This window comes from Haliotis cracherodii, unplaced genomic scaffold, assembly GCF_022045235.1.
Source record: "Haliotis cracherodii isolate W230 unplaced genomic scaffold, xgHalCrac1.p SCAF_14, whole genome shotgun sequence".
In the NCBI taxonomy this organism is placed as follows: Eukaryota; Metazoa; Mollusca; class Gastropoda; order Lepetellida; family Haliotidae; genus Haliotis; species Haliotis cracherodii.
Window position 1 is genome coordinate 30,404,843 of NW_027266269.1, and position 16,756 is coordinate 30,421,598.

At 39.3% G+C, this 16,756-nt stretch overlaps 1 protein-coding gene across 8 annotated transcripts in view; it reads right to left on the minus strand.

Moving 5' to 3' along the window:
- The window catches only part of LOC139461180 (unconventional myosin-Va-like), a 166,427-nt gene that overhangs the window by 17,027 nt on the left and 132,644 nt on the right, over positions 1–16,756 (minus strand). For 6 of the 8 annotated variants that reach the window (XM_071242773.1, XM_071242768.1, XM_071242766.1 and 3 more), the window contains 2 exons: positions 1,430–1,550; positions 1,147–1,164 (listed from right to left, as the gene is read on the minus strand). In XM_071242773.1, coding sequence (XP_071098874.1) covers positions 1,147–1,164; positions 1,430–1,550 — 139 coding nt within the window. The remainder of the gene's footprint in view (positions 1–1,146; positions 1,165–1,429; positions 1,551–16,756) is intronic. The other 2 variants (XM_071242769.1, XM_071242767.1) reach the window with 1 other exon arrangement.

The following is a 16,756-nucleotide window of genomic DNA, read 5'->3' on the forward strand; positions in this document are numbered from 1 at the left end:
TGTGAGTGAGTATGGTTTTACGCCGCTTTTAGCAATATTCCAGCAATATCACGGCGCGGGACACCAGAAATGGGCTTCACACATTGTACCCATGTCGGGAAACAAACCTGGGTCTTCGGCGTGATGAGTGAACGCTTTAACCATTAGGCTACCCGACCGCCCCTAATGAGTGTGTGTGTTTGTTGCTTAACGCTGCAGCCAGCAATATTCCAGCTAAATGACGGCGGCCTGTAGATAACCTGGACCAGATAATCCAGTGATTGATATTGTGAACAACAGTCCATGACACACAATAAATGAGCACAATGAACATACATTGTATTCAAAGCAAATAAACAACTATTTGTTATCAAAGCAAATGAAATGAATACTTAAAACTGTGACTTCAACAACGATTAACTCAAATAAATTGAATCACTATGACCGACAACATTCTGGAGTGTTCTTGTGTCCATGTTCCAATACTCCAATATCTGACCTTCTTTCGTTTTATTACCACACACTTGCTGATTTGAAACCTCAAATTGACCAATCAGAATATGGTACGTTCCACATTAATTTTAGAATAATTATGTACTAAACTCATTTTCATAGCTGGTTACAAATAGAAAACACTATCCAGAGCACAATGGCAAGTTTGCTGGGACACTTTTGAACATGTCAAACACCCTGCTATCAGCATTAAAATTTTGAAAATGACCTAAAAAAGAGAATAAGAAGGCATAGACCCTCCATTTTCTCTTGCTATATCGCTTGTTATTTAACAAGTTATTAATAACCGTGAAGATTTGACAAAAATGTTATCATTCATCATCATATAGCTAACTAAACTTTAGTTATATGAAAGAATAACTCCTTAATGTTTTTTGAGTAGCATACTTGGTGTATGACAAGGTGCCACATAAGCAGATGGATTTTAGATATTACAATTTGTAAATCAAATATGCACATTTTGTCCAATAAGGTATCGGAAAATATCGTAAATTCCATACCAGATGAATGTTTAAAAGGTTATATTTTAATGGACACAAAAACTACTCTCAGATTTTGATACCGAACAAAATGAACTCTCAACAGAAATGTCCTTAAGTGAGGGACGTTTAGAAAAACGTAACTCGGGAGTAAACATTCAACATATATACATACACTTGTTATCTCATTCAGCTGCAATTTAAAGCAATTAATGTTAGAATAGAAAGCTAGACATTGCAAAATATTAAAACTACGACATAACAAACTTCTATCTTCTAGAGCTTTCTATTAAAATATGTAATTTTCTCTTTAATACATAACATCATTTTTTCATAAAACCGGACAACATGAGTACTCAAAAGAAAGTACTCTTTTTCCTCTTTAAAATGAATACCCACATGTTACATAGATATTTTTATATAAATAAATATAAATATTTTTTTTTTGCAATGCATACCTGTCCGATGAGTTTCTGTTGTCGGTCATTCTCTTTCTTCAGCTCCTTGATCTCAATGTGTAAATCGTCCTCCTTCTTCTTGAAGTCCTTCTCTGTCTTGTCTAACTGAGTCTGAAGCAGCCTGGTAAGCAAGAAAGTTTAAAATGTTAAAACAAATCAATACTAGATCATGGGATTCAGCTTACAGATATCAAAATCCTTTCCAACGACCAGTGAAACCTTGCGAGTCTCAACCTCCATAATCCGTAAACCCTCTTTCAGGAACATTTGCATATACACAAAGGGCATTAATGATCAATCGTTAACACAAAAGTTCTAAATGATTCTACAAAATAATGCAATGTAAGTTTCCAAAATATCAAGATTTCCCCATACACACACTGCAATATAAAAAAACATTTAAAAAATGACATATATTCAAGATAATAATAACTATAATAGATGAAACACATTCTGAAATAAATAGAAAAAATTTAGAGATGAATTAGGCCAAACAAACAATGTTTATATATTCAAGTTATTTCAGGATACATACAAAATAAGAAATATATGCATGTCAAATATATTGATCTAATATCACCAACAAAGTAAGATGAATCTAGCTAACATGGAAATCAAACAGCTGCTCATCAAGAAGTGCAGGCCTGAAAATTCAACACATGATTACTAAGTGAAAGAATATCAGAAATCATTCAGACTGCATACGGAAATGAGATAAAACATCAATTCACTTATCAGACATAAGCATGATTCTGAAACAGAAAAATTATTTCAGAAATGAGTATTTTGTTTTAAAATGCTACTTGTGGGTATTCATTTTAAAGCATTCTTCTTCCCCTTCCAAATGAATACCCACAGTATCGACTTTTTTGTAGAAAATACTAAATTATTCAGAACTTACAAATTCTCTACATCCATGGATCTGATTATAAGGCTGAATCATGATGTAGATAGCCTCTCAGCAGGGAGAGTAAGCCCCATCAATGCCTCAGCTGCCCATTACAACATTGTTCAACATACCGGAAAGACTAAAAATGTTTTTCTCACGAGAAAATATCACTTATTTCCCAAGGACGGCAATTGGGGGTTAGCAGTCTATATATGAGCGTCATCCCCACTTCAGCTTTAACAGAAAGTGTTACAATTATAACCCAGTTTAACACCTATATGGATATATGTGTCACCTACAACCCCATAATTGGGAAGAGTGAGAGTGAGTGAGTTGGTTTTAACACAGCTTTTAACAGTATTCCTGTTCGTCTTGGCATGTCAGCTTAAAGTGGGAGGAAAGCCTGAACTGCTGCAGGTCTTTCAGGCGAAGGTGAGGTGAGGTGAGGTGAGGTGAGGTGAGGTGAAATAGGGTTTAACGTCGCGTCCAAGAGTATTGCACTTATATAGCGACGTTCATGTACGTGTGTGGGTTTGTGTGGCTGCTTGGACTAGTCCGGACTGATGCCGATTTATAGCGCTAGCTCACTGAGATACCATGTCGCAGTTTAACATGAATACCCCATTCAGACACAGTATACTGACTCCGAGCCGACCAGTCCTTGTTTTAGCCCCTTAATGCCGAGCGCCAGACAGGGTAACAACAAGTACCATCTTTTAACGTCTTTTGGTATGACGCGGCCGGGGATCGAACTCTGGACCTTCCGCTCTCCGGGTGGACGCTCTACCACTAGAACACGGAGGCGGTCTCTTTCAGGTGAAACCCACTAGCACAGGTATGGTGCTGACAAAACTAGAAACAGAATTAGGGCGAATCAACAATCTTAAGTTTCGGGCACGTCCAAGTGACCACAACTCGGTGCCTTAAACGAATGGGCCACACGTGAACCCCTTTGATAATAGAAAATGGTTAGTCAGACAACGAATTTAAGACTTGTAACCAGTTCAAAACTTTTCAAACTGTAGCGTCCCAATATGCAATATGACTTATAGTCAATGGAGAGAAGGGCCAATAAGGTGTCTCGATTCAGAGTCAGAGTGAGTGAGTGAGTATGGTTTTAGGCTGCTTTTAGCAATATTCCAGCAATATCACGGCGGGGGACACCAGAAATGGACTTCACACATTGTACCCATGTCGGGAATCGAACCCGGGTCTTCGTCGAACGCTTTAACCACTAGGCTACCCGACCGCCCCTATCTTGCATACAGAAATGCATGCATTAAATGAAAAACTCAAATGTATAAAAACAGCATGTGTAAATACCCATTGAAGTTTTTTCAGCATGCGTACAACAGAGCTTATTTCCGAAACACAATTATGAGCTAATTTACTTTCTGCATGAGTCAAGCCTATATATTTAGAACCGTTCTATACATCTAAAACATTATTTCATTTTTTTAAAATCTTAAAATGTTCAAAAACCAATATTAAGCCCTTAACATTTGAAAAAAACCAATTATGTCATCTGCCTCTTAATCCATTAAACTGTCTTCAGTCAAATTTTTGTCAATAGTGCCCTATTAGTACTTCTTGTCTTTACTGTTGAAAATAAATAACATGTATACTGCATACTCGACTTGCGTTTCTTTTGCGTGTGAGTATATTTAGAACCGTTACACATCTAAAACATTATTTCATTTTTTTTAAATCTTAAAATGTTCACTTACATGTATTTTGGGAAAAACACAAAAAATATTGGTTACCCAATGAAAAATGTGATAACCCAATTATGATAGAAACCCAAGGGTAAAAACTCAATTGCTCAGAAAGTTATCTAGAGCCCTGTCTCAGCAACCAGTGGATGCTGGACAGGGAGTAAGTAAGCAATACATAGCAGGGTTTCAGATGGCCCTCGGTCACCGGTCATAGACCGATAAACTTTCTATTTGACCGATGGTTTGTTTAAGTTGTCGGACTTTTGACCGATAGAAATGCTAAGCAAGGCATCACACGTGTCATAATTTCATGATTAAATAGTAAATAGTAAGGATTATTTTGGAGCCATCGATTTTAATGCTCTCATAAAGTATAGTGCCAATCGAGACTCAGTTGTCCTTGCGTCTGGGGGATGGGGGGTGAAGTTGATGGCAGTATTGCTCCCAGACCCGGCGGGTAGCTGGGTGTGTGGAAGCTATGCCTGACTTTTTAAAAGTACTGATTTAACTTCGAAATTTTACTGCATCCGGCATCTTTGTTTAAGTGACTTACTGACTTTTGCCACTGACTTATTACATTTCTTGGGTCCAAGTCATTGACCTGTATACAGCTTTTTGTGTCAAAATCACTGCATAGCCATATGGTTTAACAGCTAGAGCAGCATAAGCCACGTGTGTCGAGTGGTCGGTAGTTCAATATTCTGTCGTCAACGCACTGACGTTTCCAACACGAACCCGCAGCAAAGTGGGTGTTAACACGGACATTTTTTTCACGTTGTCAAATATTGACTTCTCCAGTTGTGTAAACGGATACTCTCCTATCCATGTAGCCATTATATTTGCAGATCCCATTCTCAGGAGTTGTATGATAAATACGGGGCAGGTCAGATGCCAACTGCTACAGCATGTCATAACTTCTGGATGTCGCTAATGACAGAACTACTCACTGGACTGGTTGGTTTGTTTGTTGTTTAGCTCTGCACTCAGCAATATTCCAGCTATGTGACGGCGGTCTGTAAATAATTGAGTCTGGACCAGACAATCGAGTGATTAACATCATGAGCATCGATCCACGCAATTGGGATACGATGACATGTATCAACCAAGTCAGCGAGCCTGACCACCCGATTCCGATAGTCGCCTTTTACGACAAGCATAGTCGCCTTTTACGGCAAGCATGGGTTGCTGAAGACCTATTCTACCCCGGAATCTTAGCAGGTCTTCGGTGCAGGTTCTAACACTTGCTTGATAACGGTGTTATAACCTACACCGAAACGTTGCTCTTAATTGTAATAAAGAAGTTGAAGTCTGTCATTTATTGATGCTTAATGGAAATATAAAAGCAATTATTGAGGATCAAATAAAATAGATGATTATGATGATGATTATGATCCAACTTCTAAATGCCTACCAAAGAAGTTATTCATCATTTCCGTTATCACTTCTAAATTTCACCAATGTTATCATCACAATTCAAAAATTATTTTTATATGCATGAAGCTTATTACATTTGTTGTTCTCAAATGTACCTATATATTCTCTCTCTCTCTCTCATAGCATCCATTCACCTGATGAAGGAGTAAGCATATACTCCGAAATGTTGTGTTCCTCATAATAAAGAAGTTGACATCTATAAATAATCCCAATTGTGTGGTTCAATGCTCATGATATCAATCACTGGATTGTCTGGTCCAGAGTCGATTATTTACAGACCGTCGTCATATAGCTGGAATACTGCTGAGTGCGGCATTAAACAACAAGCCAAACCAAAACCAAAACCAAAACTCTTACTTTGTAAATGATAGTGAGATTTATCATATATTCGATAATAATATTACAAGAATTGTCACCTCAATTCCCAAATATAACAAGAAGGGTAATCGGAAACCCAAATATTTCTTTAATAACCAAAAGCAGTGCCTGAGATATTGACTAGACTACACAATGTATGATAATGGCTTCACTGTGATTGTATCTATAGGACTATGATACTTTGGTCTATAGGACTACCACATCAGCGTGTGTACCTTCCGGACCATCACATCCCTGCTACACATGCAGGAATGCTTTATGGCAAGACGCTGGTGAGATTACTGGGGTAGCTATCAGTTTTTTGTTAAGGTCACATGTTTACCTACGCTATATACAACATTCCTCATGGAGATGCAACAATCTAGGTGAAAGGGTTGGACATTTCTCTCCCTCTGCTGAATCGGAGTCGGGATGCTGAAGTGTGTCGGACAATACACAGATAGGTATTTGCAACAATAGAGGCCTACACTGTCAGATACTGGGCGTTGGGTCGAGGGTGGTGTAGGTGTTCTTAGACAAGATAATATGCTAGACCACAAAGGATGGCCTCACCTCATACAATACTTTGTCTTGAGAGAGTTGGTGAACAAGATTTCATTCTTGGGAGTGTTACAGCTTGGATGAGATTGTTACTGAGTCAGCAATTCTCATCATCACTGGCTGAGCTGTTGGGGAGGACATAACATCTTTTTAAAAAAAATTTTAAAACTGTAGGCTGTGTCTGAGTGGGGTATCCATGTTAATTTGTGGCATGGTATCTTTCCTCACCTGACCCTCCAAATCACTGCTTATTTTTGGTAGTCTAATCAGGAGGATTAGAAACCCCACCCGCCCACCCCCCTCACACACACTCCAAAAAAAACAAAAAAAACATTCAACGACCTGTGGATCCCCCCTCCCAAGGTCAATAAACTTAATCTTAGTCATTATGGTCGTGTCAGCACTTTTTCCAAACACCATCCCAAACTCTGATAGAAAAACAAATACATCACTTTCTTTTCGAAAGGACAAACCCTGAGAAATAGTTTCACAGCCCTGAACAATACCAGTGTTATGGACAACCCTGTGAAAAATCAATTCCCCCTAAGTCAGGAGATTCTGGTGTAAATGTGAGACGTATTCCCCCCCATCCCTTCGACACATTTAAGAAAACAAACCGGACAGCCGCCAATGCAACTTCCTCAATGTTAAATACGCTGATTGCAAACACAGAAAATTCTTCTGTTTTCGTCACCTTTTATCAATGTGTGAGTGATGATCTCAAAGTGGCACTTAAGGTACTGGCCATTAATGATCAATACAAGTATTTGAAATATTTGTATTGTAGGAGAGTTTCAAAGGATTCAAGCTTATCGTGTGGTTGATACATTTCAGACGTATTTAATTGGAAATCTGTGTTAGGTTTTGTTTGAAAATGTGTTTGAACAATGATTATATCGATTGTGTTGTTTTGTAAGATTTGTGATGTGCGCTTTAGGGGTGGGAAAAAAACACAAAAACTATGCTGACAAAAAATTAAAAAATAAATGTTAAAAAGACATGTTGAAACAAACCATTCTTTTTAAATTAGCAGCTTGAGCTAAACAAATGATATGGATTTAAATCTGCTTTAAACAGTATTTCATATAATTTAAGAAAGTCAGCATAACATATTAAGAGAAAGCCCAAATTTATGCAGGTCCGAGATGTTTACCAAATTAATGAAAAATATGAACATGGGCATGGTGCAGACAAACCAAAGATCTGAATCAGTGTGAATCTTGGATTCAAACCTACGATCACAGGATTCTGGTATGCCTAAGTGACACAACTCAGCACAGTCAACTTTGGTGCTTTTGTTGACTGGGACATACTTGGGCAAGTTGATAACATAAGACTGCGACTTACAACTATAGGGGAAGAATGTTTGCAATATTCCACCTGTATGACGACAGCCTGATGTACCAGATAATCCTGTGATTGATAGTATGAGCACTGATCCATGCTTTTGGTGTATAATGACAAACAAGACACAGAGGCTAGATTCCTGGGCAGTAATTTTAACCCAGAATGCCTATGCTTTTGGGGAAGAGTGAGTGAGTGAGTGAGTGAGTGAGAGTGAGTGAGTGAGTGAGTGAGTGTGTGAGTGAGTGAGTTAGTGAGTGAGTGAGTGAGTGAGTGAGTGAGTGAGTGTGTATGTGGGTGGGTGGGTGGGTGATTGAGTGAGTGAGTGAGTGAGTGAGTGAGTGAGTTGGGTTTAACGCCGCTTTTAACAGTATTCCTGTTATATTGCGGCATGTCAGCTTAATGTGGGAGGAAAGCCCTAAGTGATGCAGATCTCAGACGTTTACCACTTAGGTGAAACCCACAAGCACGGGTATGGTGCTGACAAACCTAGAAACATAATCGGGGCGAACCGGGATTCGAACCTACAATCATAGGTTTCTGGCGTGCCCAAGGGACTCAACTCTGCACAGCGAATCGCGGCGCCTTAGACGACTGGGCCACCTGTGCCCCCCAAATTTCTTCTGAATATTTTGAATAATACAATATATTGTGATACGTATTACAATACATCCTTGTGCATTGTAACATACTGGGATACACCTTAAACATCAAATACCCATCTACCCAACAGACACAAAGAAATTCTTGTAGCTAGATTTTGACTAAATTTATACATGGTGCTCCTGAAAATTAAGGAAAGCATCATTAATCATCTGTGATGTTCTGAAAGAAAAACAAACAAAAACAATGAGTGGTACTGCAAATGACTATTCCTGATAAAATGACACAAAACACGCTGAGCTATTTCCTTAACAGAATTCTTTTGAGAAGGGTTGTAAATTTAATGAGGCCTGTGTCTTTGTATCCTGATGGTATAGAATGTTGGTCATGCTGTCAACCACTGGTTTGTGCTGCCCTATTGCATGCACGGTATATAAGTGCAATAATCTTAGACGCCACGTTAAACCCTATTTCACCTCACCTAATGTGGGAGGAAAGCTGACGTGATGCAGGTGTTAGATGTTTACTACTTTGGTGAAACCAAGGGCCACGGGTATGGTGCTGACAAACTAGAAATATAATCGGGAGAACCAGAATTCGAAACCATTATCATAGGTTTCTGGCATGCCTAAGGGAGGCAACTCTGTGGCACCTTAGACGACTGGGCTACCCGTGTGACTTTAAGGCAAAGAACGACATGGGTAACATACGATTGCCATGCTGTCATTTTGATGAGCTTTTGATTCATAAATTTATGATACTTTTTTTATTTATTATATTGTACCACTGGCGGTTGTAGAGGTTTCCGTTCCTAACTCTCACCTATTGGTCTGTGGTAGACTAACACAGTATTCACACTCTCCGCACAGAATATCAACCTCCGACACGCTCTTTTTGATTGGTCTGGATGCAAAGCTTGATCGCCTTTGCACCGAACTTTGACGTTTTTTGCTGTTAAAAAATCCTCGAAACTCCAAACTACCCCAAGTTTTTCGGCGTCCAACTTTTGCATGTTCTGAATGTGTGTGAGTGTGGACATGCTCTTCCTCGCTGTCTGACACTCCGTTGGGGAGCGGAGAGACTTTGTGGTAGTTCCGAGGATCGTATTCAAGAGTGTTAGGAAGACTGAATTCTGAGCTTATACTATCTCGATACCCTAGATTCCGAAGATTGTCTGTAGAGTTTGACTGGAAGCTTGAAACGGATTCTGTTCTAGTGACCTGAGTTACCTTCCCTTGTTTCAATGCATCCTGGGAAGTGCCTGATTGCATAGGTTCTGAGTGAATGTCTCTAATTTGTTCTGGGGAATAGGCAACACCTGTCCTCCTCTCTGACAACTTGTTAACATCACTGTCAACATCGTTGTTAACATCGTTGTCGACAATTTTATCATTTGGAGACACAAACACATCACTATCCTCTGTCAAATCATTTGTTTTTTGGTCATCAGCTGTTTCTTTGGCATCTTTTCCAGACACATCCGAAATGGAACCGTGGTTTGTCCGATATCCAAACTCTCTGCCTTCAATATCCAACGAATCATGAAACTTTCCATCTGAGTCCAACACGTCGTCTTGTTCATCTCCCTTCTCTGTATGAACCAACATCAGATACTCCTTGTTCCCTCGGGACAACTCCTCAACCCCCTTATTCTCATAATGGTCTCTTCCATCCTGCATCATAGAAGAATCTATTGACACATCAAAGGTTGAAGTCAACTCCTGACCATCTTGCGTCTCATTGGAGGACAAACCCTTTTCTTCAAAATGGCCACTTCCATCCTGCACAACGGAAGAATCCATTGACACACCAAGGGTTGAGGTCAACTCCTGCCTCGTCTCACCTAAAGAAAAGCCCTCCTTATTTTCATTATGGTCTCTTGCAACTTCTGTTGTGGATGGATCCATTGTAGATTGGTAGGGAGGTGAGGTCAGAGCAGTTGAATGCACAGACAAGGGGTTCCTGGGAGGCATTAAGTCCGACTCTTGGCTCAGTTCTGTCATTCGGGCTTATTGATCCGCCCACAGCAAGCAGAACCCTGGAACAGAACCAAACAGTTTCAACCTTATCCGATCATCATACAGAAAGGGTATTGGCAATTGTACTCCAATTATTATTTAACACAATACTGAAATCTGATAAGTTCTGTATTACAGCATTGCCAAGATTATAAAGATAGAAAATGTTGGAAAATGGGAACAGCTGAGTCTAGATCTATAATTACATGAATATTTCTTCTGGGTGAAGTTTGTTCCAAAAATCATGTGGAATCAGCAATCAAATAACATCTGAAAAATTCCTCTTTTGAAAATTGTAATTTTAAATCCTCATAAACCGGGATACAAACAGAAACATCTCATGAGTGAGTGAGAATTCTTTTACGCCGCTTTCAGCAATATTTCAGCAATATCACGGCTTCACACATTGTACCCATGCGGGGAATCGAACCCAGCTTGCGTGACGAGCGAACACTTCAAATACTAGGCTAACCCACCGCCCCTAAACATCTCATGAAGATCATTGGGGTAACTTCAAACCGTCATGATGACTTCATGCTATTGTGGTACAGTGGATCCTTAGCCAGGAATTCACTGGCCATTTTGAACTTGAACAAGTAAAACTCCAGGTCATTATGCCAAGTTAATAAGAAATCAAATATCTACTATAACATCATAGGAGAGTGAATGAGTGAGTTGGGTCTAACACCGCTTTTAACAGTATTCAAGTTATATCACGGCGTGTCAGCTTAATGTGGGAGGAAAGCTCGAAGTGATGCAGGTCTCAGACGTTTACCACTTCGGTGAAACCCACGAGCACGGGTATGGTGCTGACAAACCTAGAAACATTATGTAAAAAGGGGAGAACCTGGATATGAACCCACAATCATAGGTTTCTGGCGTGCCCAAGGAACGCAACTCTACACAGCGAATCACGGCGCCTTAGACGACTGGGCCACCCGTGCCCCCCCTCCCCCAAGAAGGAGAAATGACTATAATCTGTTGATTCTATGTACAGGAGAATGTCCGAAATCTTGCGCTTATTCCAGCTTCACGCGCAAAAAAAATCGCGAGATTTCAGACTTTCTCCTTCTTAAAACAAAGTTCGATCAAGTTAATGCCTCAAACTAATCTTAAGTGATATTCACAATACTGTGCTATACTGTGGGAGGGTGACAGCTTTTGATTTACAATGGGCGGGGAACCTTTCAAGGAAAACCATGGGACGATTTAGTACCCGTACTAATAAGAACTATTGGAGTGTCAGCAAAATGAATGCATCTATCCAACTGTCATTAAAGTTCACGTAACTTTGTTTTAAGATCAGCGATCACTAAGAAATATGCAGACAAAATATTTTCAACAGACATTATGCCGACAAGCTTACTTACTTACTTTGAGCTACAAATCGGCTATTAAATCCATAAAGAATTCAGCAATAAACAATGATCCCTTATTGATTTTAGCCACCCTATTCCATCACCAGCAAGCTGAATCCCATTGTCAGAAGACTCTATTGTTGTGCCTCCATTACAGCTCACACTGCGCTATTCCATCTATTGACGATATGCATGTCATGCCCGAGACAAATAAACCAGATTGGACCTGAAAGGCGTATGTATTTCTCATACATATTCCATGGGCTTGTAACTTGATTTTTAATCTGTCATAAATATATATAAAAATAACTCTGTGGCTAAGTCACATGATTTGTGAATATACTATAGGGTGTTTATCACATACTATTTACTGGTGAGTATGGTTTAACACTGCTTTAAGCATGTTGAGCAATATTCCAACATATCGTCCGATGTAACCAAGGAGCACACATGTATTGGACATGAGTTACCCCGAATATGAAATAAATATACCGCATTCGACGTAATAAGCCCCCGGGCCGCTCTTAAAATTAGAATTGGTTGGTTTGGTTGGTTTGTTGTTTAACACCGCACTCAGCAATATTCCAGCTATATGAAACTCTGTAAATAATCGAGTCTGGACCAATCAATCCAGTGATTGATATCATGAGCATCGATCCACGCAATTTGGGGAGATTGCCAAAAAACGTATCTGATCTCATATCATCACATGAAAACTCACAACGCACCTGTGCAGCTATGTATTGTTTCACCCCTAGATGATATCCAAATTGTTTGGATCAATGCTCATGACGTCAATTACTGGTTTGTGTGGTCTGGACACGATTATTTACAGACCACTGTCATGCAGACGGAACATTGCTGAGTGCGGCGTCAAACAACAAAAACACATAGGGACCATGAAAGCATGAAATATTCAACAGATTTTGTTACATTGAAGACCATGAAAAGATGTCTCAACATCTACCGAAGAGAGAGCATCCAGTAATAACAGTACTACTTGAATACAACTCCTCAGCTAATACAGGGTGTTGTCTCGGCACATTGTGAGACTCGCTCACGCATCACCTAGGTTTATATTGACTTACTGGACCGTGAGCTTTGCCATTAACTGTTTGAACTGAATCGATAATAATAATAGGAGTCAAGTATTGCTGAGTGTTTATTCAGATGCGGAGCAAACAAAGGTATTATTAGGCTGGTATTTGCAGGATGGGTTATTTTTAGTTGCTAATGTTTGTAGGAAAGTTTTAAATAGGTTCTATTTAGTCTGAGTGAGTGAGTGAGTGAGTGAGTGAGTGAGTGAGTGAGTGAGTGAGTGAGTGAGTGAGTGAGTGAGTTTCACAACGCTTTTAGCAATATTCCAGCAATATAACGGCAGGGGACCCCACAAATGGGCTTTACATATTGTACCCATGTAGGGAATCGAACCCGGGTCTTCGGCAAGATGAGCGAAAGCTTTAACCACTAGGCTACCCTATGGCCTCAGTCTGAGTGAGTGAATATTGTTTTAAGCGGCAGTTAGCAATATTCCAGCAGTCTGTACAATCAAGTCTCAGCCTGGGATACGTTTGTTAGCATGAACATAGTGCATTTTGTTTGTTGGTTAGTGCCGCACTCAGCAATATTTCAGTTACATGATGGCGGTCTGTAAATAATCAAGTCTGAGTCACACAATCCAGTGATTATATTGTGAACAACGATCCAATCCGTTGGGGTATGACATGAACCTGATCAATAGATCCATTTGGCCACACCTTCATAGGTTGAATGGGACCAGTTTTAACCTGGATTCTCTACAGTCTCCCTAAAGATAAGCATTTCTGAAAACACAAAAAACAAACTGGATGCAACATTAGGACTTAATTTCAGTTACTTTACACAACATCCCAAATACACTCTATGCTAATTCACATTCTGCTACACACTAACTGTTCAAAGACAAGTCTTTCCCTTCATTGTCATTTTTAAACAGACAGACTCCGTGGTCTAGTGGTAGAGCGTCCGACCAGAAAGCGGAAGGTCCGGGGTTCGATCCCCGGCCGCGTCATACCAAAAGACGTTAAAAGATGGTACTTGTTGTTACCCTGTCTGGCGCTCGGCATTAAGGGGCAAAAACAAGGACTGGTTGGCTCGGAGTCAGTATACTGTGTCTGAGTGGGATATTCATGTTAAACTGCGGCATGGTATCTCAGTGTGCTAGCACTATAAATCGGCATCAGTCCGGACTAGTACAAGCAGCCACACAAACACACACGTACATGCACGTCGCTATATAAGTGCAATAATCTTGGACGCAACGTTAAACCCTATTTCACCTCACCTCATTTTTAAACAAAAAGATCTGGCATAAATCAGTGGCTTGCCATACTGGTACAATAAATCACATACTATTTCCCTGTAAACTCACAATGTACACGTCTAGGTCCAGGTGAACGTGACATGGACACAATGCTATTACTCACATCTGTTGTGAAACCATGAAGACGAAACAGCAACCATTGTGATTGTAAAAACAACTTTTTCAAAGCTTTTATACAAAACTATCATGCTTACCCTGTGCACAAAAACGGAAAATGTTTCCCTGAAATTTTTAATCAACAATTAACAGATGTCAAGATGCCTTTAAATACAATCTACGTGAATGAGTATTTCCACTGCATTAAAATCCCACGTGCATCTGTGAAATGTGTTCAGTCAGCATGTTTTGGTTTGTTTGTTTTATGCTGCACTCAGCAATATTCCAGCTACATGACGGCGATCTGTAAATAATCAAGTCATAGAATCAAATAAACTAAACTCCCTATGCTTATTTTAACACACTTGTTGATATAATTTTTTTCAAAATTTAACAATTCTCCTAATATCAACTCTCCTGACTTAGAATACTCTCATTACATAAAAAGTATCCTCATTTGAAAATATATTTTGCTATAATTGCTTCAAACTTTAACAGTTAAAATGCATATTTGAACATAATGTTTCATTTTTGTGTTATTTTTAACAATCCTAAGAATACCAATAACCTTAACCAAAAAATATGTGATTATTTGAATTTAGTTTTTGTTATCATTTATCAAAATATTAACAATTCTGGAAATACAAATACTCTTCACCGAGCAAAGCCACATTATTGATCAGCCTAATATTCCTTTAAACTTTGTATAATGATCACATCTCCCAACACAACTCAAACACGATAAAAAAGTAGGTTCTCATATTGGCAATATTTATCATTTGTGTAGACGGAAGGCTGAAAGCGAGTAGAAAATCACTGACCTTAAATTGGGTGATCAAACAGATAAGTTTATCAATAGATCAGGAGAGAGACAGATAAGAGCTGATGGTGTCTCACTCCTTCCAACCCCTTGAGGCAGTTACAGATGAATGAAGGCCTATCAGTATTTCCTGTCTACTGCAATTTCTGGCCAACACCCAACACTTCACTGAACATATTACTGTAGCACACGCAACATGAAGGTTTGAGTCCATTGCACTAAAATAAATCCAACTCTTAATATTCTATTTTGTGCCATTCCAATTAAGACCACAATAAATTAATAATTACATTTTCATATTTGGCTTAAAATGAGTGACAGGAGGCATTTTATCTGTTATTTTTAAAAATCAAACTTTTCAAGGTTATGAGTCAATTTTACTATGAAAAGGTACATCGATTATCCATAATGGGCTTTTTTTCAATTAAGGCCAAAATAAATTAATTATTAACTTTTCATCCACTTTTTTAAAGATTTTAAAGCATTATATTTTTTCAAATTTTAATAAGACAAACTGTGCAAGGAATGTGCATTAAGTGTCAATGGATGTGTTTGAACGTGAGTGAGTGAGTGAGTTCCTATTATAAACAGTATTCCAGTTATATTACAGCGTGTCAGATTAATCAGTGGGAGGATATCCCCGAAGTGATGCAGGTCTCGGACGTCAACCACTTTGGTGAAACCCATGAGCTAGGGATGATGAGCTTCACATGAATGATTGGTAGAATGATGAATACGATGTGTTTGTAGGATGATGAATATGGTGTTTCAAGTCCAAAGAGTGAGGTGAGGTGAAATTGGGTTTAACAAGATTATTGCACTTATATAGCATCAGGCATGCATGTGCATGACTCGCAGCTTGAAAGTTGTACTAGTCCGGACTAATGCCGATTTATAATGGTAGCCCACTGAAGTGATGATTAGTTAACCATCCAAAATGAAAAGACAAAATTAACTTTTGCACCTTTAATTAACCCACAAGGTCACGGTCATACACATATTTTGTTCTTTACCAAACTTTGCAGACGACTGGGCCACCCGTGCCCCCACGTTGAAAAGCGATAGCCCTGTGGTACAAGTGTTAGCTCAACACATTGAACAACCAGGATTAATCCCAGTATGGTGAGGTGAGGTGAAATGGGGTTTAACAAGATTATTGCACTTATATAGCATCAGGCATGCATGTGCATGACTCGCAGTTTGAAAGTTGAACATTGAACAACCAGGATTAATCCCAGTATGGTGAGGTGAGGTGAAATGGGGTTTAACGTCGCGTCCAAGATTATTGCACTTATATAGCGACGTGTATGCACGTGTGTGTGTGTGGCTGCTTGTACTAGTCCGGACTGATGCCGATTTATAGCGCTAGCTCACTGAGAAACCTTGCCACAGTTTAACATGAATATCCCACTCAGACACAGTATACTAACCCTGAGCCGACCAGTCCTTGTTTTAGCCCCTTAATGCCGAGCGCCAGACAGGGTAACAATAAGTACCATCTTTTAACATCTTTTTGTATGACGCGGCCGGGGATCGAACTCCAGACTTTCCGCTCTCTGGGAGGACGCTCTAACACTAGACCACGGAGGTGGTCTCAAGTCAAAAGGGAAGGCAACACACCTTAAGGTAATTTTATGGTCACGTACCAATTACCACACTCAAAATTTTAACTTTCATCCTTTGGTGAATAGTTTGGGACAATAGCTGATAAGTAGCATTCCTAATTAAGACTTTCTCAGCAATTATTTGAGCTTTCCTCTGGGTTCCACA